Here is a 24,040-nt window from a genome sequence, read left to right as displayed (position 1 = left end):
CCCTTAGGTCATTTGGCCTTTCCTGAGCTCATAAGAGCCGATCAGAAGTTCTTCAGAGAAACAAAACGTACCTGTGTTTGTGCAAGTACACACCAGCTTTTAAAAAAGTATGCTTTTTACAGTGGGGGCACAACAACTGCAATAATATCCTTGTCAGGAAAGGTTCCTTGGGTCCCCAACAAGTGTTTCTGCTGACAAGCAGACAGAACTTTGCCCCCCAGCCAAAAGCTGCTGTTTGAGATGTCTGGAGATAGAGGACACCCTTCTTTGAGCTCTTGTATTGCCTAAATGACACCCAGCTCTCCCACATCCCACCCTAACCACCGGGTCAGCAAACTGTTCTGGAGCAGTTCTGACAGATGAACTCAGAAGGATCTTTCTGTAGTCAGGCGGGGCCAGGACTGAGGAGACTTTTCACTAGGAGAGGGGTTATGATTTGATACAGCTGATTTGAACAGAGCTGGGGTGCACACCTTTGTCTCCTGTGTGCCAGATGAGCATCCCAAGCAGACAGCTAGTGTGTATGTAGTCCCTGCTTGGTTTCTCAGAAGTTTTTGCTTGTATTCTCTCCCAGAGAAAAAGAAAAAAAAATTGCAGCTCTGCTGGCAAAATCCAGTTGGGTTGCCAGGATGTGTTATTTCATCCTTGGAACCGGTGCAGTGTCAGGAGTTGCACCACCCCTCTGGGGTTTATTGATATAAAAATTCCAGCACAGTGGTGCTTGCAAGCTCCTTCTAGTGTACATCATGCCAGTGAAATAGAGTATTTGAGAACTTTTGGCATTAACAGATAATTTCTTTTTAACACATTTTTACAGAAATGTGAGATAAACAGTGAAAATAAGTTAGGCTAACAAATTCAGTGCCTAATCAAATATTACTGGATGCTTTGTTAGACTGGGGCTGACATTAGAGTTAGGGAAGAAAAACAAACAACTGTGTTACTTTTCTTTGAGTTTTTTCCTGTAGCCAGACCTATTAGCTACAACTAGAATCTACAAGCCATCTCAAAAAATATCCAAGCCATGTACTGTCATTTTTTGCCATAAATCATATTGACTTCTGTTGCATTCCTCTGGTGTAACTGAGAACAGAATTTGGCTAAGAAGTATTGGGCCTGCTCTTTTGCCCACAGGTTTTACATATGTCATGTGACGAGGTCTAATTTAATATCAGATAGCTCATCATCTGCCACCTTGGCAGTCAGCATAAATCTCCTAGGGCAGACTTGGTAGGGTTAATCTCAGTACAATAAATTGACAGAAAATGTCCAGGGATAATCTGAAGAGAGTAACACAGGACAGGTCTGTCTTTCCAGGTCTTACAAGAGGTCTTGACTACATAGATGACCCCTGGCAGCATGGTCAGTTTGTCTTTAGCCTGAGAAATGATGTTTGCCTCATGTTTCAGTGCATCAGTGCCTAATCTACATCATTAGGATGCGTCCAGAAAACAAACCTGACTCCAAGAATATCTACTGTCCTTGACACATCGTTTATGTCCCAGAGTTTATAATTTTTTTTCTTTTTCAGTCTCACACAGCTCTGAGCTATTGCTTTTTCTCAACTGTACTTTCTTCTGGTTGGGAGGCAGGACTTGGCTTTTCTCTCTGAGATGCTTCAATACTACAGGTGCCATTACAAATATTTTATTTGTTCATTTTCAGAAACCTGGAAAGTTAAAGAATCTGAGGTAGAGCTGAATGCTACTTTGCAAATACTCTGGAAGGTATGTCCAGCTTGGCACTGAGCTAAGTCATCCCAGCTGGCAAGAGAGCAGAAAGTCCTTTTCTCTCTCAAAGACAAAATCTGAATGTCTGCCAGCTCCCTGTAATTACAAGCCCCAAAGAGTGTCTACTCTGGTGTAACTAGAGATCTATGGGTTTTGGCATTTCATGTATCCATTACCATTTAGTGCTACATTGCCAGGCCAAGATGGGAATTTCCTTTGTGGCGAGACCTCTTTTATTAATAAAATACGAACCACATTTGTTCTCCAACATCAATCTCAGCTGGCTAATTTCTTTTTGTCCCCCAATATAGACCTTCATTTCGAATGCTCCTGGGGAGTACCCCTTCTCTCTTGTGTGTCTCTGCCTGCATTTAATTCTGTGTCAGTATGCACAGTAATAATTCCCACTCCAATACAATGAATATGCTATCTGAACAGCCTGTTAAGGTCACTACAGGTTGAATCAAGGTTCGGGCTCCTCAGATTTGTCATGCCTGCCCATGACTAGCAGCACCTCAAAGCCATACCCATTGTATAGATTGTCACACCCATTGTATAGATTGTAGAGGAGTCCTGACTGCTGACCAGCTGGAGTCAGAAGTTAGGAGAAATATCACTGGCTGCAGGCTGAACCAGAATCTGTATAAAGTTTTCAAATCTTGCTGAGAAGCTATTAAATACTCAGATGACTTCCCAGTGCTGAATGTGATCCTGTCTGCACCTGCTTCTGCACCATACAGCAGGCAGCAAAAAAAGTACCTTTATATTGGAGTGTTGGTGACATAGATATACAGATTTTTCTGAAAATTGATGCACTAAGAATGATGACGTAACTTTGACTTCCATGGGTCCTTATGGAAGAGTCCTCAGATGCTTGTATAATGCCAGTTATTCCTGCCTTTTATTGTATACACCGTTCTCCATTCCTGCCACTGTCAGGTATGGATCCACTGCCGGCAGACAGGTCTTTTCCTGCCTGTGACTGAAATGTTATCACAGCAGGTTAAGAGAAAGGTATCTTTTAAACAACATTTTGAAGAACATTTTGCCAAGATCATTCTTGTCCCCATGAAGAATCCTGGGGAGGCTTCTGTCTCATTGGGGTCTTACATGATACTACTGGAGCAGTGACTGTTGCAGACACAGGGAATAGTGGTGGGAACACTGTGGAACAAGGAATTCCCTTAAGGTGAAGGAGAAAGCAATATAGCAGCTGTTACAAAATCATCTGATTACCCACATGCTTGTGTTCATAGGGGCGTTTGCTTAACTTCTGTTCTTTAACTTTTAAGATGAAGTCAAAGGAGAGAAAAATGTATGTGTGTGTGTGTGTGTGTGTGGGGGGGGGAACCATAAAAGTAACAATGTAGAAGGAGAGTGAAGCAAGCAGAGGTTCCTTCCACAAACCTGTTCAGTGAGTAGCAGACTCCACCTCCGGCTTCAATTCTGCTGAAACACCTCACATCTGGCAAACTGTGAACTGCAGCTATAGCTTTCCCTACTGCCAGTGCATGCACCAGTGATCTCCTCTCTTCAGTGTTCCTGGCAGCAGGTGATGCACTTGCTCTCCTATCACAGCTCTTCAGTGCCTCTGAGCCTCTCTCCAGTACCTGGGTAGTTACATTCAAAGGTTATTTAGGACCACAATACTCCAAGCCTCTGGTGCTCTGTTAACTCCAACTGGAGTTATCCAGCAGGGATCAGAGAGATTAAAAGGGTCGAGAAATACAATGTTATATAAATCTTGTTTCCTTACAAAATAAATTGTATTTGAATAAGCCAAAAGCATGGAGAAACAGCGTTCATGTATTTGCCACTTGCCAGTTAGAAACCTCTGTGTACAGTGATTTATAGTTTATTGCCAACGGCACTGTCATTGAGACTTGAAATTATTTTATACCAGAAGGTTTTTGCAGATTTTGAAAACATTTGGTTTTGGTCTGATAGGACTTCTTAATCTTTTGAGGAGATTTGCTTTTTGTTCTTTGCTTTAGATTTGCAAGATCCATCCCTTCCATTAACATCCCTCACCACTTGTTATCATTTATGCAAATATGAATCTTATTTTCCATGCTTATTTTTCTTTTTATGGACCGTAATCAGAAGGGATTTCTCTGTCCTTCAAGGTGTCAGCCAAAGTGGGTTTTGGGTCTCTCTACTGGAGCCTGAGGTCCCCAGTTAATTTTGAACAGTTGAAATTTAGAAGGAAAATGTAACTGACGTTTCAGTTGGTTTGGGCATTTGACCAATCACATATAGGCTCAAAAACCTAGGAAGGCAATTCCTTTATTTCTTTTGACTGTTCAAAGGCAAACTTATGATTACCTTGTTCAGTCATAGCTTCAGTGTCTATCCATGATTACCTATGTGGGCTTGTCCCCAAAAAGTAAAGCTTCAGGAAACTTTCATTAATGTCAAAGAATATAGCAGGAAATGGAGTTGAAAGCATGTATAGAACCTTATTTGCATTGTGCATTGTAAATCAAGTAATATGTGCCTTGACGCAGTTTTGTATGAATGTATGTGAAAATGGTAACTTCTGGCATAATACAATTATCTTTTCATTTTTAGGCTCCCAAAACCCCTGAACAGAAACAATTTCATGTGACAACAATTTTGCTATGGAAGCAATAATATTTTTAAAGTTTGAAGGTAGACACCAAATACAACATGAAACAATCTGTCTTTCAAGAAAAGCTGATTATGATTACCACTACTGTTGTCACTGGAATAAATATTTTCTTGTTACTGCTGCAACATAGAACAGCATTTTGCTTTTTACATTATTTGTAGCTCAGTCACTCACTCATTTTAATCAATGACAAATCTGCTGACAAGAGCTAGCAAAAATAAGCATTATTCTTAGAAGAATAGACATGCATTTTCTATAAAATATATCTCATTTTCAGGGATAAGACTTACAAACATGACAGTATTGAGATTCCCCTTTTTTGGGGGGAGGGAGGGAAGGAGAGTGTGGAGGTATTTTTTATTTTTCAAACACAGAATCCCCCAGGAACTTTCAGCAGAGTTGCAAAATTTGCAGCAAAATGTTTGATTTGGTCAAAAAGCCTCTTCAAGATTAGATTAAACTATTTCAAGCAGTTTTGCTGTAGACTCAAAATTGTGTCTTTAATCCAATATAAACTCTATTTAATGAAAGCCATCTGCAAGTCGTATCATTGTTACTCCTCATCCCATTCCTATTGCTGCTTGAAGCATCTTTGTATTGGCAGTTACTGCGAGTGGTCACTGGTTTCCAGCAGAAGCCTGGTAGTGAAAACATCAGTCCAGCAGCTGGGACTTTCTACTTCCTGCTGCTTCTCTTGTTGGCTCGTGCTGCATGGCTGAGCCAGTTGCGATTTCTGTGCAGCTCATTTTGCCCATCTGATAAGAGGATATTGTATCTGCCTGACAGGTGTGTTGTAGGGACACAGTACTTAATGTTTGCAAAGAGCTGCTGTGGTAGTTGATCAGAAATCCTGCAGAAGGGCAAAATTTCACAATGGAGTTGGAGCACAGACTCATATAACAACATTTAATGCTTCTCCAGTCTAAAAAGCTTTGCTCAGGTTACAGTGAAATGAAATGATGACTAAACTAATTTAAGATCACCCAAAGTCTTTATTTTCAGCCCTGTGCTGTCTCACAGCCCTCGCAAGATCTTACTTGTGCTAAGATCTGTTGATGAGACCACGCTGTCCTTATCTACACATTGACCTGAATGAGAAAGTATGTTAGCAAGACAAGACTTACTTTTAACTAGGTAAGTTCCCTGATCTGCTTTCAGCACCTTCCAGAAAAATTCAGAGTGGAACAACTGACAGGGCAGTGAGTTGCAGTGCACAGGCAGGGACTAGCAGATGAAATGGGCAGGAGTCCTTAGATTGACTTTACCATTAAACCCCACAGCTGAACGGCACCTCAGAGAGCCTTCCCATGCTTGTTCCTTTCACCATGCTTTATGCTCCACAGGATTCCCAGCACACTAATAAAATGCCATGCTGCAAAATATGCAAGAAACATAGAAGAAAGGAGTCATAGTGCTTCCCTCTGTGGAGCTGGGATCTGCTCACTGGGCACTGGAAGTAAGTGGCTCATCACAAATATATTGGACAGCAGTAAGAGAGCAAATCTGAATGCAAGTGTCCTGCATACTGATTAGAAAGCCCATTTTTCCATGCTGCAGTATGCATTTTCAATGCTGCAGTATGCATTTTAGAAATCTATCCACTCTTTCTGCATCTAAAACACATCTCTGACTCCATTTGTCCCCATGCTGTGGGTGCCCCAGAGAAAACTGTTTTGCAAAGACTGGGGAGTCATATATGGTACAGGAATATAAAACTAAAGCACGGAAGTTTAACTGGAAGATAATTTCTTTTTGTGTGCACTTGAACTCCCACAAATGATTTTTGAAATAATTGTCTCCATATATGTTGCCATTATTACAGAATACACATATTTAAAAAAAACTATGAAAACATTTGAGAGTAGGTTTATGGTCAGCTTGTCATTACTGTGTCTTGTAAAGGGAGCTCCAGATGTGTCCCTTCCTGAGGGATACTCTGGAAAAGTGAGGATCTGGGCTGTATGTCTTTCTACAGATACTCCTCCAAATGTTTAGAAAATATTTTTCGTGTTGCTGGCAATATGAAGGAACAGATCTTGTCCTTCAATTTGCTGCATTTCAATTTTTCTGAATGAAATTTTTGAATATTTAGCTTTGAATTTTCTTTAAATTCAGTTAAGTCTCCACATGTCTGAAAAGGTGACTCTAGGGTCACTTTTGTGTGTTTTAGTGTTTATGCCACTAAAGGCACACCTTTAGAGGTTAGTTGTCTACCACTCAACAGCATTTTCCAAGAAATTTTCAAACAGAGAAGGGTTCATACAGCAGCAGCATGAGGCACTTCTCTTCTTTTTCCTTATTCCATTCCTCAGGGGAAAAGAAAAAGAAATATTAATTAATGAAAGAGACTAATGTTAAATTCTTCATCATCACTACAGTATGAAGTTGACAGGGAGGTGTACTCTTCTTCAGGAAGGGGAGTGCCTTCCCCTGACAATAAAATGACAGTTCTAATTACCCCATACATTTGTGATTTGCTTTGAAAACTTATTTTGACACAAGCTGAGCTAGAAATTAGAATAGCTTAAGGGAGAAAGGAAACCTGTCACAGATGTGAGTGGCAGAGAAAGAACAAAAGACTGCAAATTTCCTCTTTGCCACTACAGATCTCTGGGTTGCCATCTCTTCTTCACAGCAAACTAGGGAAGAAAAATTCCTGAAAGCAAAGCTTTGTCTTATCAAGCATGATAACATCTGACAAACTGTACGGATCTTCCCCACTCCCTTCCCCTCTCTTTTGCAAAGGTTGGGGCTGGGCTAAGGACAGAGCAGCAGGTCATTGACCTCTTAGCCTCTGCAATCATTTTACCCCAGGCCCTGAATGATGTCTGCAGACAGGTCCATTGGGAAAGAGAGGCACTAAGGTCACCACATCCTCATTTCCTTTTCACTGCTATCTCTGCACCAGCAGCTTCTCCGGGCTTGACTTCTCCATGAGTAATTGATGTGTTGAAAGTTAAGCATGTGTGTGAGTGCTTTGCTGGAGTGGGGCCAGCATTGCTGCACCTGGAAAGGTCTAGTCCTGGGCAAAGGAGGGGCTGGCTCAGAGCAGCTGCCACTCTCTCCCCATGAGGCTGCTGAGAAGGCAGGCTTGCAAACCACCTTTTACCTTGGGCATCTCACTGCAAGGACCTGTATGCTACCCATGCAAAATGTGCAGAAATACCATATCTAGAATATAACATGATAGATGATTTTCTCTTTGATGTCTTAGAGAAATGAGACTTTCATCATGATCTGCATATGTCTGGTTGTGCCTGACCACTCCTCCAGCCCCATCTCCCGGTGAATTAATTGATTTAGGAATAACAATCTTTGAGAAACTTAAGATCCTCCAAATTTCATTAAAGTAAGCAGCCAGAAATAGCTGCTGAGGCAGAGAAAGAGGTAAGGTATCTTCCAGCTGCTGAAATATCAGAATCATCTTCAATGATATGATATGTTATTGGGAAGCCATTCAGTCTCAGTGCTTCCAGAACAGCTTGTGGATCCTGTTTGCCCTTAATCAGAGTGTTTTATATCTTGACCTGTTAGAGTTGGTGCTCCTTGAAAAAAAAATAAGGAAAAGGTACCTCCTCAATTCCCCTGGGTCCCCAATAAAGCTGAAAAGTGCCACCAGTATTAATAATCAAACAAAAAAAAAAAAAAAAAGGGGGGAGAAGTGTATAAATTATCCATGTTTGACCCGCACTCAGCAATATTGTGCACACCAGGGTAGTTCTTTCTATTCATTGAACTTTAATTCAGCTTTTCTGCATTTGAGTAAGAATTATATACAAATTTTGTGTTAAGGAAACAAACCAAGTAAAATATTACTTTAGGAACTTTAAAATTTTAACTCTAAGTGATTCATTCAGGTGCTCTTTTAGGATGCTGAAAAACACCAAGAATAATAATAGGAAAATTAAAGTTACTTCTCCTATAAAGCAGACTTGAAAATAGCTTCACTGACCTTTTAGTTATGGAAAATGCTACGCAAGACAAATTCCTCGATTCTGCTGAAAAAAAAATGTTTTAAACCTCTCTGAACAGATCAGATGCAAACTCAAAATCTGCATTACTAGAAATTGATAGTCAAGTACTTATATTGTTTTCATATTGTCTCTTCTTAGACACAATATGAAACTCAGGATGATTTTGCCAGCCTCATAACTTAGGCTTCCCTGGAAGTACAGTAACCTTTAATAGCATTAACAGTAAAAACAGAGCCTAAAGAAGTTTTGGCAATTTCAAAAGCTGGAGTAGTGAGAGGTGATGCCTTTGCTGTCTCACGTGGAGCACAACATTACACCAACCCTCCCTGTTAAAATCACCAGCAGCATCACTGTGTTTTGGTACATTTCTGTGAAAGGCCAAGTGCAAGACTTCAAAGGCCCTGGAAGACTCCAGTGCTCCTGCAGACACCAAGTACAGTCCAAGGGCCAGTGCTGTGCTTCAGCAACATCTGTGTAACATTATCTGTACTGTACCAAACAAATTCAGCCACTTGTTCTGTGGTGCAAAAAGTTGGGAGCAAGAAGTATCAGTTTTCTAACTGTAACATATAGCTGGTTATATTATCTTCAATTGCAGAGGTGCTGAAATGAGCAGCTACTTCTCTTCCCCTTGAAAGGGAGGCAGAAGTGGAAGCAAACATAATAGTGTTTTCTTTTAATGTTACTTCTGTACTCCTCAAATATATAGATAAGCCAGGTCCAGCCTTTGATTTCATATATAGGAGTCAAGGAAACCAGAGTTCTAATGTAGATATGGGCTTGATCCAAAGTCCACTGAAGTCATTGGCAGCATTTCCACTGCCCACAGTGAAATTTAGATCAGGCTGAATAGCTGTAAATAAGAAGATTCACTTGAAAATGAAACATGAAAATTCAGGTGAAGTAAGTAAGCACACAAGAATAAAAATGGAAGTAAATGATATTATCATTACCTCATAAAGTATTTATAGGAAATTATTTTTATTTAAAACACTGGGGTTTTTTTTCTAGTTTCTCCGTGTGTTGTGTTGCCCTGCAGAGCACACATGGCATGCTGCAGTCATTATGTGTCTTATACCTCTGGTACCACTCACTGACTGATAAAGAGGTCAGAGGGGGAGTCTGGGTGATGATAGTAGAGAAAAATGTTCCAGAAGAAGACTTACAAAGGGCTGTGAACTGTGGAAATTCATTCTCTCACTGTCACCAGCTATTAGTAGGGCCATTAATAATACAATTTCCAATGTATAGGTGCATTAGCTGCTGTCATGCTCTAGTAATGAACCTTCCATAGGACAGAGTGATCAGTGTCTTTGTACTAAAGGATAGCAATAGGCCTGTACAACTTCTCTTTCACTTCATTCTGACTTGCAGAGGGAAAAGAGGTAGTTCACACACACTTTTCTGAAGCAATCATTCCTGAGAGATTTTTTAACTCTTTTATGTATCAGACTTTCATATGGTTTGGGGCAAATGCTGTACCCAGTGATTTTAATAGTTCTGCTTTCAATGTTAAAATACTACATATTCTCCACTTAGGAGTTGTAAATACCCACTGTTGGGTTACTTTTGTTTGAAGCTGAGTCATCCGATACTATTTTTAATCTCAATTGGATGACTTCAGTCCCAGAAGAAATTGTATAATTTTCACTTATACAGACAGAAGACACTTCTCAATATGTTGGTGATAATTCAGATTAAGGTTTGCAAATGGGTCAGTTTCAAGCTTCACAGCAGAACACAAACTTTTGAAACTTTAAAACTTAAATTATGTGAACTGCCAACATTTCAAGTGTCATATTTGTTAACCTGGGTAGAAAGTTGCTGTCAAGTTCAAGTGAACCTTTAAAACATATTTTATTATTTATTTTTGTTCATAATTCAGTACATGTCCTGTTCAAAGAGTATAGTACATTGTCTAACCAAACCAGGTATTTTTAACTGTCATTATAATGCTTTTAAAAAATACATTTTAAAAGGTTAAAGCATGATGAGAAGCATGCTTTCCTTACAAGAGAAATTTGTCATTTCACTCCTAGAATGAAAGAGAAATAAATAACTTGGAATGAGGAAATGATAAATGCAAATTTGTGGTTGAAATAGAGAGATGTTTGGCATATTTCTTTGTACATTTAGTGAGCTCAGCAGAAAAGCAACTATTAAAAAACCCATGATATTTCTATTTCTGTCCTACAGATTCTAGTGTTGATAACCTGAACTGAAATACAATGCTCCAATGAAATCTGTGAAGATATATTGCAGTTCTGTGAGCAACACAGATTATATTTAAGTCTTTGGGGGAATGTACCATTTTATCAATCTATTTCAAATTCCAGAAAATCAGAACTAAAAAAGTAATCCAAGAATCTTCTATAACTGCAATGAAATAAATATGCTTATGCCATTTGCTATTTCTCTTTGACATTTCAGTCTTTCCTTAAACATTGAAGTGACTATATTTCCCTGGCATGAATACCCAGAGAAAAAGAATTAATAAAGTTGATTGAATGTTCTTCCATGAGACTATTCAAAAAAATGCATGTGCAACAGTTTTTGCAGGAAATGCTCTCCTGTTTATCAAACTCAGATAACAGCAATGACATCATATGATGCCAGAAACCTGCCACAACCCGGCTCAAATTTTTGGAGATAGGCAATTTATGGTAAACAAGTTTTGAAACAAGTATATTCAGGGGAAAATATCAGTGTGAAAACATAAATATTTCTGTGGGTTGTCTGAGAATCAGAAAAGATGTCTAGAAAAATTAATACTTTATATCTTGAATTTTTAGCTAGGGTCTAAAAGCACAATGACAATGAAAATACTTAGCTGGAAGTTTTTCAGAGGCTTTCCATGGTGCTTGTACAGGCATACCTGGAGCACATGTCTGAACTTATTGTCACCATAGTTCCCATCCATTGTAAACACTGGGAATGTCATGTTTGGCCATGGCAGAAGCATGGACCTGGCACATCAAGACAAGTCAGTAGATGGAATTTCTGTGACTAAAAGCAGAGGAAGCTTTATGGCACAGCATTTACGACAAATAAAGTTTTTGTGTTTCTAATGGGAGACTAGGATTTGATGAGTAGGGGAAGATAAACACTTCCTCTCATATTTTCATTAGATGTAGACCAAACACCTGGGAAGAAACCTTACATGTATTATCTAAAATGTATCTAAATATCCAGAAAAATATTTAGGTCTGGTGACCTGATGGTTAAAGAAAAACAGGGAAGGAGGTGTGTCCTGACAGTAAATCAGGAAAGATGGTACATATATATGCTTGTGCCCGCTCTCTTTGGGTCCTTTAGTCTCTCTCCAACATGGAAAGCCACAAATAATCTGCTGATTCTGAAATTTTATTTTTCTCTTAGTTTTGGCTCAAGCACTTGATACTGATGACACTGTCTATTTTTCTTAGTTAGCAAGGCAGGGTCTGTTCAATCCTCCTTTCACAGAAGCAGCCATTAGAAGACAAAACCATTCCTGTCTTGCCCTGCTCAATCTAGATCTTCTTTTATCTGCTGTGCTATATGTTATTGAAAAGGGATAGATTAAATACTCTGCCACATACAGTACATAATAGTGCTTGAGTGACTGCTGGCCAAGGGCTAGAAAGAGGCTATATGTCTGGATTGCTACTTTATAGCCAAAAGCTCCATATTTTGATTCATCATATGATCCCTCTACTTAGTAAGAAATGAGAGAGCTCTGCTGTGCTCCAAGCTAGAGGAAAGAAGACAAATATTTTCCCTCTTATCCTGGAAGAAAAGTAGACTGTCTCTCCACACGCGCTCTTTAACCTTTGCTGTTCACCTTTTGGTCCCTAAGCTTATTATAACAGCTCAATTCCTCTTATGAAATCACTGTCTTATGTCTTCTGTTTGTCTGGGCCTGTGTAATGTCAGATGCTTCAGACTTCCAGACTGGCCAGGATGAAATCAAATCACAGCTTTCTCAAGCTACTAGCTCAGACTCTCTGGCTTGCACAGCAGCCATTAAATAACCATTCTTTGTGAAGCTGCTAGTCCAGTACCAGTGGCTGGGGAGAATCAAAACAAAATAACACTAAGTCTTGTGGTCGTGGAATGACATCACATGTGTTTGGTGTCACACTGGGCACGTTGAGTTGCAGTTTGTTTCCATTCAAGCGGCTTCTTTGGCAGTCATGATGTGCTGATGTGCTGTTGGAAATGATTGTTCAAGAGAAGTCTGTGGGGATGATATTAATGAGTGATTCAGCAAGACTCAGACATTTACAGAGTTGGCCCTAGTGAAGGAGAGCTTATGTTTAAGGAGAGAAGAAAAATGAGGAAAGAACATGTAGTTTATGGAAAAGACATGACCATGACCATATGAAGGAAAATAAACTGAGAAGAGAAGAAGTACAGGACAGAAGAAGAAAGCAGAATGATGGGATGGCACCAAACACACCAAGAGCACAAGGCCTGATACTGAAGTATTAGATCTTATGATCACTGAGATTGTTAGAAGAAAGCGGCATAATGTCAGAAGGAATATGAAGCAAAATGCTATGCTTTAAGTGGTCTATGAGACATTCATCTTGTTTAGGGACCTGGACCCTGATTGTAGGTCTTAACATAAAGCAACACAATTTATTATGGAAAACATTGTTTTAAGCTCATGTTAATTATATTAATTATCTCTCACTAATTATAAATTAACTAGTAATTATAGCCTAAAAAATTCCAACTACCCAAAATCTTCCAGTTTACCTCAGCCTACCTTTAAATGGTTTTTTTTTCTTTTTTTTTTATATAACATTTGATGTTAGCTGTGTGTCATAAATCTCAATATTCACATCTTATGAAAAATTGCATGTCATCTGCTGGCTTGCCTCAGTTATGGTCTGGACACCTACAGAGTTGATAGATGGTCCTGTTGGCAGCACATGTGGCCTGTAAGTGCCTCTCATCCAGCATGATTGAGGAGATCTGCATTTATCAGTCTGCAGCTCTTTAACCTGTTAACACCCATTCGTAACAGGATAATTTCACACTTGACGTAAATGAGTGAAAAAAGTTCCTAAATTAAACTACAGCAAATTTGGTAGGCCACTGTGAGGTCACATTCTTTTCTTGGAGTGCTTTGATCCTTCTACAACATCTTTGAACTCTCTGTTTTTTCCTTCTCTGCAATTCTGATGTAAATCAGAATTTCAATTTCGCTATCATTCCTCTGTAATACAATCTATGAACCTGGGAACTAGAAATGGAAAAAACTTTCAGGTGGGAAGGGAAGCTCTAGATGTCTCTAATTTAGCCCCCCTTCTCAAAGCAGGGTCAAGAGCAGCTCACTTAGCACCATGAATCTGTATCTTTTCCTTGCATCTGCAAAATGAACAGCCAATCCTGTGACTCACCTCCTCCAGAAACCTTTTTGGATCCATGATTACCCATCCATTTTAGTGGAAAATGCTCGTACCAGCTCAGCTTTGAACCCACTGCTGGGAGAATGTAGAGCTCAGCTGGCAAGACAGATACCAAATTACCTCCCAATCCTTCTTTATTTCTTTGCAGAAGAGCAGCAGGGATAGTCTTTCACCTGTCAGTCTTAGCTGGCAGATTTCATCATGGAAATGCCTCGTACCTACTCACCAGTAAGAAATCTGTCTGCCTGTGAGTATCATTTCCTCTACTGGTCTACCAGTATCCCAGCCTGTTGATTTTTTGGGCAGGATGCATGGTTCATCTATTTGCTCAAGTCCTTGCCTGAGGATGTGGTGGTGAACATGTCTAGTTTATCCTGGAGGGGACTCTGAGCTGAGCTGACACAGACCAATAAGCTGTTTGTTTTATTTGCAAATTTCTAATGGTAGCCAGAGACTGTCTGAACACATCTAATAAATAATAATTTTTAAAAGCAAATGAAAAGCCATTCAATCTCATTTGAACTTAATTGGTATATAAAGAACTCACAAGGGAGTTATGTAAGGTTTTATGGGGGGTTATTTTGACAGAAGCCAACATTTGTCAAAAGACAGAAAAACCCCAAACCCGTTGCCAGAACTTTTGCTTCTTATTCACACTGCTCTTCTACATTAAAAATTAGCAAATGATGAAATCCAGACATAAAGAAATAAAAGGATTCATTTGCTTTGAATATAAATTTGTATTTCTTACTTTTCACTATTTTTTCCAACTTGAAATATCTGCAATTATTTTAGAACACATTTACACTGAAAGAGCAGAGGAAATAAAGATATCTAGGATGCAGGGGGAAAGGTTAAAAAGTTTAAGAAATATGAGTGAACAATTTGAGGTTTTGGAGAGATATACAACTGGTTTTCCAGAGGCTTGTATGCCCTGTACTTACATACTGTATTTCTTATTCTCTTTTGTCTTAAGTTATATCAGTTATCTAAAGTTTGCAGGTAATTAAGGAATTAATATTGATTCGTTTCAGTACAGCAGACCTTTTTCACTATGGGAGTCGTCAGCTGAAACAAGATGAGAGTTCTATCACTGTGTGCTAAGGTGATCCAAGCATAGAGAGCAATTTACTTTTTGCCTTCTGAATAAAAGATTCTATTCACATAAAATTCATATATTTATACCTGAGTCCGTATTTATAACATAGCTGTCTTTTTATTTCTTTGCCATCGGCAGAATCAATTTTTCCTGAAATGCGGAAGATTTTTCCCCGGCACTTTCTGGGAGCCTTTGAACGCTGACTTTTCCTTGGGCCGCAGTGACATCTAGCGCTCACACCCTCAAGGCCGGGGCAGCCCGCGCTTTTTGGCTTTTTTGCTTTTTGGCCGGGTTTTGGGTATTTTCTCGTTATTAGGCAACGCCGAACAACAGTGTCTGCTCCGTCAATACAGTCACACCAGTGTATTTACAGCAGCTTGGGAGTACCTGCAATGGGAACTTGTATGACAGTCTCTGTTGAGGGAGTGCAGCAGGAAGGGGGTCCAGGCAACAGCAACTTAGTTCCAGCATCTCAGCTTAACATGAAAGTAACATTTGGATTCATGGCTTAGGGAGGCTTTAATAATACCAAAAAAAAAGAAGAATCTTGAGTATCTCTAATTCAGTTTATCATGTAGTTTACAAAGTAGCAGACCCAGTGGGATTCACTAAGTTCTTGGCCATTATTTTTCTGCCACTGTATATGTCCAACACTGGCTAGCCAGAAGGATCCTCAAAAAAAAGCAGGCCACCACTAACCAGCTATTCTCTTCCATCTAATGTCCATACAGGTGCTGCTGAGTTTGCAACCAGAGTCGTCAGTGCAGTAAAACTAATGTTTTCCCTTCTTCAGCCAGGGCATACATTTCTATAATTTCCCTTCAGTCTGTCTCCACCATGCAATGCTGTTCAAGTCATGAGGAATCTGCCCAGAGCAGGCAAAAACCAACAGGGTCTCTACTCTCCCTCCAAAAAACATTACAATCAAAATCAGGATCTCTACTTCACCACCTTTGTTTCCTGCTATTAACAGCTGGCTGGTATCCTAAAGATGAGGAAGGCAGGAGAACTGTAGCCTGTATAAAAAAAAAAAAAACGTCATAGTCACAGATATCCCATAGAAAGCATCTTCCATCTGATAGAGCAGGAAAGTCACACTGCAGGGCACTTTCAGTGGTACCCACAGGAATTTACCTAACCAAGCTCTGCTTCTTCTCCTACGTAGAAACAAATCTCAGTGCAATATGTTATCTCCCATGGTTAGGTGCCATTTCTTCTGATTCTTTTTTTGGAATTATAATCACATTCTTCCTATGAAATTCTCTCGAAGAATTGTTATTTCATTAGTAATTTTTGATAATACAGTAGTGTTTAGAAACTGAGTAGTATACCTACAAGAAGACTGTGAACCTAATATCTACTCTTGCATTACCTGCTCAAACATCAGAGAAGCAAAAATTCCTGCCTGTTGACAGAGAGATTTTGTAAATTTCAGCTATGCTTAGACCATTTGCTCACACCCCTAAAACTCTGAGAAAGGCACTGACCCACATCAAGAACAGGGCTCAGCCTCTCAGGAGGGATTCTTTTACCCCACAGTCTTTCACTACTGGCTCCAGAAAGCTGTTCTGGGTTTGTAACCAGCTTTTACTCTCAACTTGTGAGAGATGGTGCCATTTGACACTGGTGGGGCTGAGAAGGACCTGGGCAGCTCTTGGCCAATCATGGTAATTCTGGAATCTCAGGAGGGTCCTGGAGCCCAGCCACCACATCCATGATCCTCCTAGTCCTGACTGTAGGACCTCTAACCCCCACTACCCATTTTCCCACCACACAAGTGTGGAGATGTATCGCAATTCAGACAGAAATACTCACTAGTCTGCCCCACCCCTTGCAGCAAGCATAAAATTGAACATGGCTGTGTGATGCACACAGATACTCCACATCTTTCACCTTCAACTGATAAACCACCTTGATACATCCATGGAACCACTCCTTCCCATGCAGAAAACAAACACATTTGTCCTTACACTGTTTCAGGTGTCAAAAGTCTCAAAACCAATTTGAAAGCCCTTTTGCTATTACAACACTTCTACAAAATCTGTTTCTTTTTAACTGCCTCAAATCTCAGCCTAGGGTCTGGAAGCCAAAGCTACATTCCTCTGGGCTTGGGACTCCCTTCTTAAATGTGCAGAAGGGTACTTGCTCCTTTTGTATTAACCACTGCTGCTCAGTACCTGATTGCCTCTCTGCATCTCCAGGCAACAGCAAAGGCTGCACAGTTGTGATAAGCTACAACTTCTAATAAGGAGCAGCACCAATTACTTCACCAAAGTCTTGTAAACTACATCTAAATGGTGGTACTGCAAAATCTAGGATGTCTTGAATGGGGTCCCCAGGACCTGTCAGAGGGAATATTTTCTTCCAGCCATCAGTGCCCCCTGAACATTGCAGTGTCTGCCAGGACCAGGAGGAACTGCTGTGTACATGGAAGGTCTTTCCAGCTTGGCCAGCCAGCAAACCAGAACCCCGACACCTGCACTGACCATCCCAGCAGGAAATATTTACAGCCCTGTGATCTGAAAGCAGCAGGAAGATCCTGTTTACTTTCCATGTTGTCCATGTATCCCTATCTCTTCATAGGGATGTTTTAAAACTTTATTCTGCTAACCAAGGGAAGCAAAAGTTGGCTTTTCCAGAAAACCCTAATTCCTTTCTGAAAGGGAATTCAGCTGTCATTCTCAACAATAGCAATGTTTTCAGTGGCTGTGCAAGAGAACTAAAAATATTTTTAATTGTATCATACAAGATCAAAATTGGAAGGCAAAATATACAATACCTTTTTAAAAAGAAGGATGCAGTCTAAAACAATCTCCTTCTTTAAGAAGCATGAATAATTAATTACATGATTTTATGCTTTTTGTTATTGGAATTGTGAATTTCTGCTAGATACCTACAAGAAGAAGATCTGAGAAGAAATGTGTTTCCCGTCTCTTTTTATTGCTGTAAAGCAAAACACCTCTTTGAAACCTTAAACTGCTGTTTGCCATCTCCTCCAAATTAGAAACAGTAGTTCCACAAAATGGTGTTATGGAATATGGTTTACTGCTTCATTTGCTTGAGTTCTGCTTCCCTCTAGAGCATAAAATATTATTGTTTCCCAAGGGCTAAGTGCTTATCTTTTCTGTGTCAATCTCCCTAGCCATAAACCATGTATAAAAATTCATCAATATTGTGAAGCTAAGTACAAGTTCCAGCCTTAGCGATTTTATGATTCTATGATTAATACAACTCCATGAAATCTTCCTTGACTACCACAGATGTTCAAATCTGTGTAAAATACATTGAACACTTTTCATTCAATTGGCAGCATTCTTTTAGATTGTCCTGCTTTGGCCTCAAAGGGCTTCATGTGAGCTGTGGCACAGACTTGTCACACAGAACATCCGGAGATGAAATAACATCCATGATGTACTTTTTCAGCTCTTGGCTGAACGAGCTGTACAAATGGCAGGCTTCATCCATGAGGTGAAAGTTACCAGCTGCCAAGGACACAAGAGTGACTCGATAAAACTGGTTTCACCCCTAGAAAAACCTTTTTTAGGCATTTTAGACTTATAAAGCACTACATTTTCTGTTATCTAATGCTATATATGATAATCAGATATGGACACAATATTTTCTCACATATGCCCTCCACTCTGGGATTGAAAAATCAGATCCACCATGATTGAAATTTAACATTTTCCATTGCCAGCAGAATCAGTTTTTCTTAGTGACAATAATAGCACAGAAGAATATTCTCAGTCCTTTTTGCACAGAAAATCCTGCCCACATGTTGCACTGTGAAGTGTAAGACAATGATTGAATATATCCAAAAGCCTTTCCAACATTTCTTTTTGCAGAGTACTCAAATGTGTGAGTAGCTATGCTGACTGCTAGCATCTGTCTTGGAAAAAAAAGATTGAAAAAAAGGCATGTAAGTACTTAGTGAGGTTAGTAAAAATAGTACAATCTGTGATTGCTACCCTTGTCAAAACTTCAAAGGGAAACTGTACTGCTTATTTCATTGTTTTCTGGTACAGCTATTTAAAGCTACTTGTTTATCAAGATATATCTAACAAGTCTTTTCATAGATGTGTGACTCCCTTGCCACAGAACCACATTTATCACACCACTTCTTGTATTTTGCATTTTTAACATTTTGTATGCATTACTCTTGCACTAAATGAAGAAAAAAACGTTTGTTCACTTTGGGAGGTATCATCTGGTTTGAGTTTAGTCACGAGGATGAGGAGAACGGGTCTCCAGTAGAGAAGCAACTCAGAGTGCCAGGCTGGAAGAGGTCTGTCCATGCAAAACCACCCCACCAGCCCCATCACATCACCTAAACACAGCTGGCCCATGGCAGAGGGCACAGAGGGCTCCGCACTCCCGCTCCTGCCAGCCCAGCTCTGGAAAGGAAAGCAGTCAAACACTTCAGCCATCTGGTGCGCTTCTTCAAACATTGCAGCGAACAACTCAGGAGCACAGGATGTCTCCTAAAAGCACTGGCAGATGTGCAGGTTATATTGCTTCTGCCACAGCTCAGAGAAAGCAAGTCCTCGATGAAATCAAAGTGCCACCAGGTTCACAAAGAATCTGGTAGCGACACCCAAGGTTTTTGTCTTTCCCTTTTGAAAGTAATGCCAGTCTCTAAGACACAAATAAGTTTTGCCTGTTGGTAGGGTAGAACAAGAGTCACACTTGCTGGAATCACTATCGCCCGACTGGAATCTTGGCCATTTCAGTGGGCTTGTTTCCACAGTGTGCTTGTGTCTTCCTTACCATCAGTGCTGATGGGAGTTTTATGTGCACAGCACAGCTCTTTTACTTTTTTTTTTGTGTGTGTTTTCTCTAACTTAAGAATGTCCTATTTTTTTTTTTTCTGCAAGCATTTAATAGGAAATTCTGTTATTGCTACAGAACTCAATAGAGCTGACTTTTTAAAAAAACAACTGAAGACTCCATAGAGTATTTTATTCTGTTTTTTCAGTAACTCCTATGAGTCTCTGGTTCAGTTTATGGAATCCTTTTAGTACACCTTCTATATTCAGTGACTATTACCATCTCTTAAAACTGGGATAAAATGAGAACTGCATTGCCTACATATTCTATCCATCCTTGCTAATAAGTGGATTTATTAATACCATGAAAACTTTCATCTGGTAAGCTTAGTTACACCACCAACAAAAACTTGCTGCAGTGTCAGGGGAGACTAAAAGTTGATTCAACCCATATAAAATCAAACTCACTCTTTTATACTCAGGGGGATTTATTGATTTCCAGTAACTATAGAGAGGGCTTATAATGCTTCCCCAAGGGCATGTTGCTCAGATAATCTTTAAATGGGATGAAACTGGAACTGCTCAGCCCTTCCCAGCATGCCAGACAAGGAGCATCTGAAAAATTGTGTTCAGACATAATTCTGTGTAAAACATAGTCTGGCTTTCATAAGTGGCATTCAAATTAAGTTTCTGTGGAACTTTTAAGTTAAAAAGTTCCCTTTTTAACTTTTAACTTCAGGGAAAATAAACTGTTAGAAATGAGAATTTCTTTTTTTTTTTTTTTTTTAATTCTTGAATATTTTTTCCAGAGATGTAACTATGCTGTGCTATATTAACCAACACATATGCACTATTTCATATGTCTTCAGTTTTTAAATGTCTTCCCCACAGTGCCCTAGTCTCCTGCCAATGTTTCCCTTAAGGCCACCAGAAGATTTTGCTGCCTAGGCTGGCACATTTCTCCTCAGTCCAGTTCCAAGAATTTTGACTCAGGTTGCAATTACCAGAAGAGCTGTGTTGAGCCTTTCAGCCTCCAACCAATTCTGAGGTGAAGAAAGCATTTTAAAAGTGACAGGCTAAATAAGTAATTTTAGTAAAACCAAGATTGTTCTTCTGGGCTTCTTTAGGCAGATCAGTATTAGCAAGTATTTTATTGTAGCGAATGCTGTTCTGGTGAATCAAAACTACATACTTTGCAAAAGGTTTGTAAAAATTATTAGCATTTTTAGATGTTTCCATCTGGAGAGGTCTAGATGGAGGCTCATATTCCAAAATTTCTGAGTATGAGGGAAAGATGGTATCTAACTATGGAGTTCAAATGGGCTGTACATGATTGCAAGAAGCCCCTGAGGCTGTTAAGATAGAAAAGTTCTTGGTTATGTATTGAAGCAGAGTTTGGGAGTATAGAAAGCTTTAAGACAAAAACTGAGTTGTTTCACCTCTGGAGCACCTGAGGCAGCACCTGATCTGTGGTTTACAGGATGAAAAATATTACACTTGTGTACTTTAATTCTTGCTTAAACACAATTCAAGATATTAAGTATTTCTTCTTATCCAGTAAGTCACATGCAGCTTCATCTAAAAGCAATCATAACATTCATGGAGTTAATGGAATTTCTCAACAGAATACGAAAATCCAACTGATTATTTTTTTCTTCACAGAAACATTGTGTTGTATGAACCAGTACACAAAATTGTAAGAATCCAACTCATTTCACCAAGGTCAAATAGAGCAGTTCACTTTTGCATGGCCTTGGTGAGGGAAACCTAGAATTGGTATCATGAGGAGTGTGCAGTAACTGAATTGTATTCCTCAGCTGACAAGATATGATTCATAACATTTTTTTTTAAATATGGCCCATTTTCCTATAACATAACTCTTCAATAGATTACTTCTGTATAAGTGGTAAATATATTGTATTTTTGGATGAGATTTTCTCAGGGGACAAAGCAGTCTTAGGGAAGAGTACCCTCACAAGATAATGCTCCAAGACTCACATCTAGCAATAAATGAACTTTCTGCTGCAAGCACTTACCTCTCTCCATTAGGAAGATACCAGGATACCAGGTAACTGAGCCTAGGTAAGCTCAATGATTCTTGGTATTATTCTGTAAATGCATCCACATATTTTTCTATATAGTAAGAGCTATATGTTTGTGAGAGATATTATTAGTATTAAGAACTAGAATAGAATTTTTTACTGCTGCCTACAAAAATTATCAGCTCACCCTTTCTGAAAAATTATTCCCAAATGTTTTTGGGATTCTGAGGGTTTCTCTTTCATAGCTTGGAAACTGGTCTTCTTGGCAGATGCTTCAATTTTAACTAGTCAAGGAGACCCAAGGAATTCAGCTACCCTTCTCATTCCCAGCATCTGATAGTGATTCAGAATGTATACAGAATTATATTTTGTCTGTACCTTTGGCAGTGTTCCAGCACTGTAACTGTAGGCTTTACAATTTTCCTTTAGTGGGCTTGCTGTGAAAAGGCTTTGGGTCCTGGCTCCACTGAGAAAATCTGAGAGGCAGAATAGGAAGGGGAGCAGTGGGCAGAGGTTTCTCTTCATGCAAAGCTATACTGTCTGTACAAAATTATGCAAGTGGGAAACACTGGACTACCAATATCTTTCAGGAAACTCTGGTATATTCACTGACACAGTTTATGATTCTGTATTTGTAAGAATAAGTGTTCTGGGAAGATACAGAGCCATGAGCCAAAAATGTGTTTCTCAGGGAACTGATCCCAGTGGACAGGGAGAGACTGAACAAGGAAGCAGAATGTCTGATGATGGTGTAGCATTCCCAACATGCCCATGTACTTCAGACTTTTTGAAGACAGTTAGAAGACATTTTTAGTAAGGCAAATAAGAGAAAACACATGCAAGCAGTAGTTAAAAGCTTTTCTAGATGCATAATATTTCATGTTATTGCAATGCAATTTTCAATTCCATCTATAGGATCCATACTTTATAGTTAACTCTTCATTTCAGTCTTGTAATTTAAATCTCATGACAATATGTTGATTATTTTTTAAAAAATAATGCCATATTGGGCAAAATTTCTTTCCAAAACACCTTATGTATTTTTACATAAGATAGATCAGCTAGTCTGATTTTAAGAGCTATTTCATGGTATCACCATCTACTGATATGTGTAAAATGGGTAGAAAATAAATAATTTGTAATTTTGAAAATTAGGTCACTGATGATTCATACAGAGCCAACATATTCCAGACAATTTAGGAAAGAAAGTGAACCTCTAAGACCTGTCCTGATTCTGTCAACAGACTGGGGATGTGTAGATGTGTGTACTTTGTATGCCATGAATCATTATGGAGAGCACTGACACATGATTTGTAATACAATGTGCTTTTATTTTTGAAGCCCATCTTCTTTAGTACATTCTTTGATTGAAGTTGGAAAAATTGCTCCTTTGCCAAAGAATTTAATTAGAATTATGTCATATCCAAACCAAATTTTGAGTGTTTCTAAAAGCATTTCAACATATATGTTAAGAGCTTCTGCCAAAATATTTTCCAAAAAACAGGCTTTTTGACTAATAGAAATTTTATGCAAAATTTTCCTTTTTTTTTTTTTTTTCAAAACTATGTTTTAATATTTCAGGTTTCAATAGCAGCCAGTAACTATATTACATAAATATGCATTATTTTAATGTCACTTGCAGGAAGAGCAGTTTCCTGACCATTTCTGTTTTGAAGCATTGTTGAGGTGATCTTAATGGGTCATTACGACCTGCAGTACATTATTTCAGTACTACTCTGACTAAAAGTTGAATTATGTTTTACTTTCAATAGCATTAACCCCACCTTTTCTGATTCCTCATAGCTTAGATACTGACTTTAGATATTGATCACTGAAATATTTATTTCACTCAAATGCACAGGCAAGTCAATTCCCAAGTCAGTGCTGAAGAGAAAAAATATTTAGCAGCAATGAAAGCATAGATGTGTTAGGTACAGAAGAAAGGGTTTCTTCTTCACACTACCTTCCTTTCATAACTTTAGATTTATATTCACCTGGGGAACATGGACTATGAAGCAAGGATTAAGAAACAGAAGAGCAATGAAGCATCATATCCAGAGCTAGCTGGGACAAATAACAGATTGAATTTTGACTTGTTCCCAGGTCCTGGGTTGCATTTAACTTTCTTTACAGTAAACTGTCTATGGAGGACTAAGATGAAAGAAAGATTTTCTATATTAGCAGGATAATCAGAGGTGCTTTATTAGGTTTCAGTCCTGGAAGAACCTTCTGAATGAATTCTTCAACTATTTCAGCATGCGTGTCTGTGGTATAATGAACATCATCTATGTCTCTAAAGTTATGTCCTCTCAAACCTTTGATCTCTGTATTTTTGAACATGAGTTTTTTCATGATAACAGTATTTCTCACTGTCATGTTATACCCTTCTCCCCTCAAAAAA

The 24,040-nt window shown here is 39.0% G+C and overlaps 1 protein-coding gene across 2 annotated transcripts in view; it reads right to left on the bottom strand.

The window, feature by feature from the left end:
* Positions 1 to 6,582: 6,582 nt before the first annotated feature.
* LOC110477941 (sulfotransferase 6B1-like) overlaps positions 6,583 to 24,040 on the bottom strand; it is a 30,779-nt gene continuing 13,321 nt past the window's right edge. The window contains exon 7 of one of the 2 annotated variants that reach the window (XM_021544200.1): positions 6,583 to 6,669. In XM_021544200.1, the coding sequence (XP_021399875.1) occupies positions 6,659 to 6,669 (11 nt within the window). In that variant the 3' untranslated portion in view covers positions 6,583 to 6,658. Of the gene's footprint in view, positions 6,670 to 15,723; positions 15,848 to 24,040 lie in introns of those variants that run through there. The other variant, XM_021544199.1, reaches the window with a different exon arrangement.

Source organism: Lonchura striata, chromosome 3 (genome assembly GCF_046129695.1).
Source record: "Lonchura striata isolate bLonStr1 chromosome 3, bLonStr1.mat, whole genome shotgun sequence".
NCBI lineage: Eukaryota > Metazoa > Chordata > Aves > Passeriformes > Estrildidae > Lonchura > Lonchura striata.
This window is presented reverse-complemented; position numbering and strand designations above follow the sequence as displayed.